Source organism: Perkinsus marinus, assembly GCF_000006405.1.
Source record: "Perkinsus marinus ATCC 50983 genomic scaffold scf_1104296947608, whole genome shotgun sequence".
NCBI lineage: Eukaryota > Perkinsozoa > Perkinsida > Perkinsidae > Perkinsus > Perkinsus marinus.
This window is the reverse complement of record NW_003210559.1, coordinates 1-1322: the sequence shown is the minus strand read 5'-3', so window position 1 is coordinate 1322 and position 1322 is coordinate 1. Positions and strand designations below refer to the sequence as shown.

The following is a 1322-nucleotide window of genomic DNA, read 5'->3' as shown; positions in this document are numbered from 1 at the left end:
GAGTGGATCATTTCATAATCGCATTTTCATTGGGAAGTATCCGTGTAGTGTCGTCTACGGTCGTTTTTCCATTCCTTGACAAGGATGGGTGTAGCTGTCTCTTGTGTGGAGAATGCCGTCCGAGATGTAGACACTGAATGTGGTGATTGGGTAATAGTAGTCGGTCAATCGCTCATCATCGGGATGCTTGTTGTTGCAGGGCCCGTTAGCTGCATCGGTCTCGAGTGTCCAGGGTTGGCGTCGATCTATGGAGGATGCACACGTGGCCTATTGGGATGCCGATAAAAAGTAATTCCATCTTCAAGGGGTCAATGACGGTCACGGGTTGGTTCCTATCAGGATTGGCATTTTTGGAGTGTTCGATGGTCACGGTGGGCAAGCAGTAGCATTGTATGTTGCGAAACATCTAGTACCGGTTTTGACCGATCGAGAAGCGTAGGTTACCTTAATCGAGACCGTATTGGGTCACTTAGAGTCCGGATAGATACCGCCAAGGGAAGTACGAGAGAGCCCTGCATGAGACCTTTATGGAGCTAGATAGGCTTATGATGACTCAGAAGGGACAGAAGGAGGTCAGCGCGGCTCGGTTGTCGTTACCACATCAGGTTTAATCAGGTCACTATGCTTGATAAGGAGGCGCAGGCGGCGTGTCCGGATCCTATCATACGCTTGCCTATTGATGCGGTGAGTTGAATACTGTGTGATGTACTAGGAGAACAGTGGTTCAGGTCAAGAGTGACCTGCTAGCTTTGATCGGTGGGGACTCTAGTGATGAGGACTCGGATGACTCCGATGATGATAGTGAGGATAACAGTGTAGGAACCTTGTGGGAGTATATGCATGTAGTTGCCTCCTCAGCCCGAAGTAGCCCCTAATGAGGAGCCTAGGGATGCTGATATGAAGGGAGAGGAGGGTGCTGCTGCTACTGGTGATGGACCGGATGGACGTAGACGGAGTACTAGGATTGCCGCTACCAGTAAGCAACGATATTATGAGGTGGAATCACCTTCATGGCTTGTTCAGAACAGCGGCCAAAGAAGGACAAGAAACAGGTAGGAGTTGTGCTATATGTCGTTATTTGAATGCTCAATTGTATGCATTCAGCTTGCACTCGACGGTATATTGTTTCTACTCGAAGTCCTCATACCGGACCTACCGAAAGACCTGAGTAAGACTCGTACATAGTCTCTCACTGTCTATGCTCTCTCTGTGGGTGTAGGGTCCCGTGTGGAATGTACCGATGATGGCTTTTTGGAACTGCGTCAGTCTACCTTCAATGACGTTATTGGTAGAGACTCTTCCCCTGAAGGGCAGGTGAGGTG

At 49.3% G+C, this 1322-nt stretch overlaps 1 protein-coding gene across 1 annotated transcript; it reads left to right on the top strand.

Moving 5' to 3' along the window:
- Window positions 1-84: 84 nt before the first annotated feature.
- Pmar_PMAR021528 (Protein phosphatase 2C, putative) lies at window positions 85-1168 on the top strand (the record flags this gene model as incomplete). The annotated part of the gene is made up of 9 exons (XM_002779346.1): window positions 85-150; window positions 200-288; window positions 340-435; window positions 485-572; window positions 616-684; window positions 729-815; window positions 859-976; window positions 1024-1052; window positions 1105-1168. Coding segments are annotated over 9 exons (706 nt in total), but the record flags the coding sequence as incomplete, so codon positions are not given.
- Window positions 1169-1322: the final 154 nt, after the last annotated feature.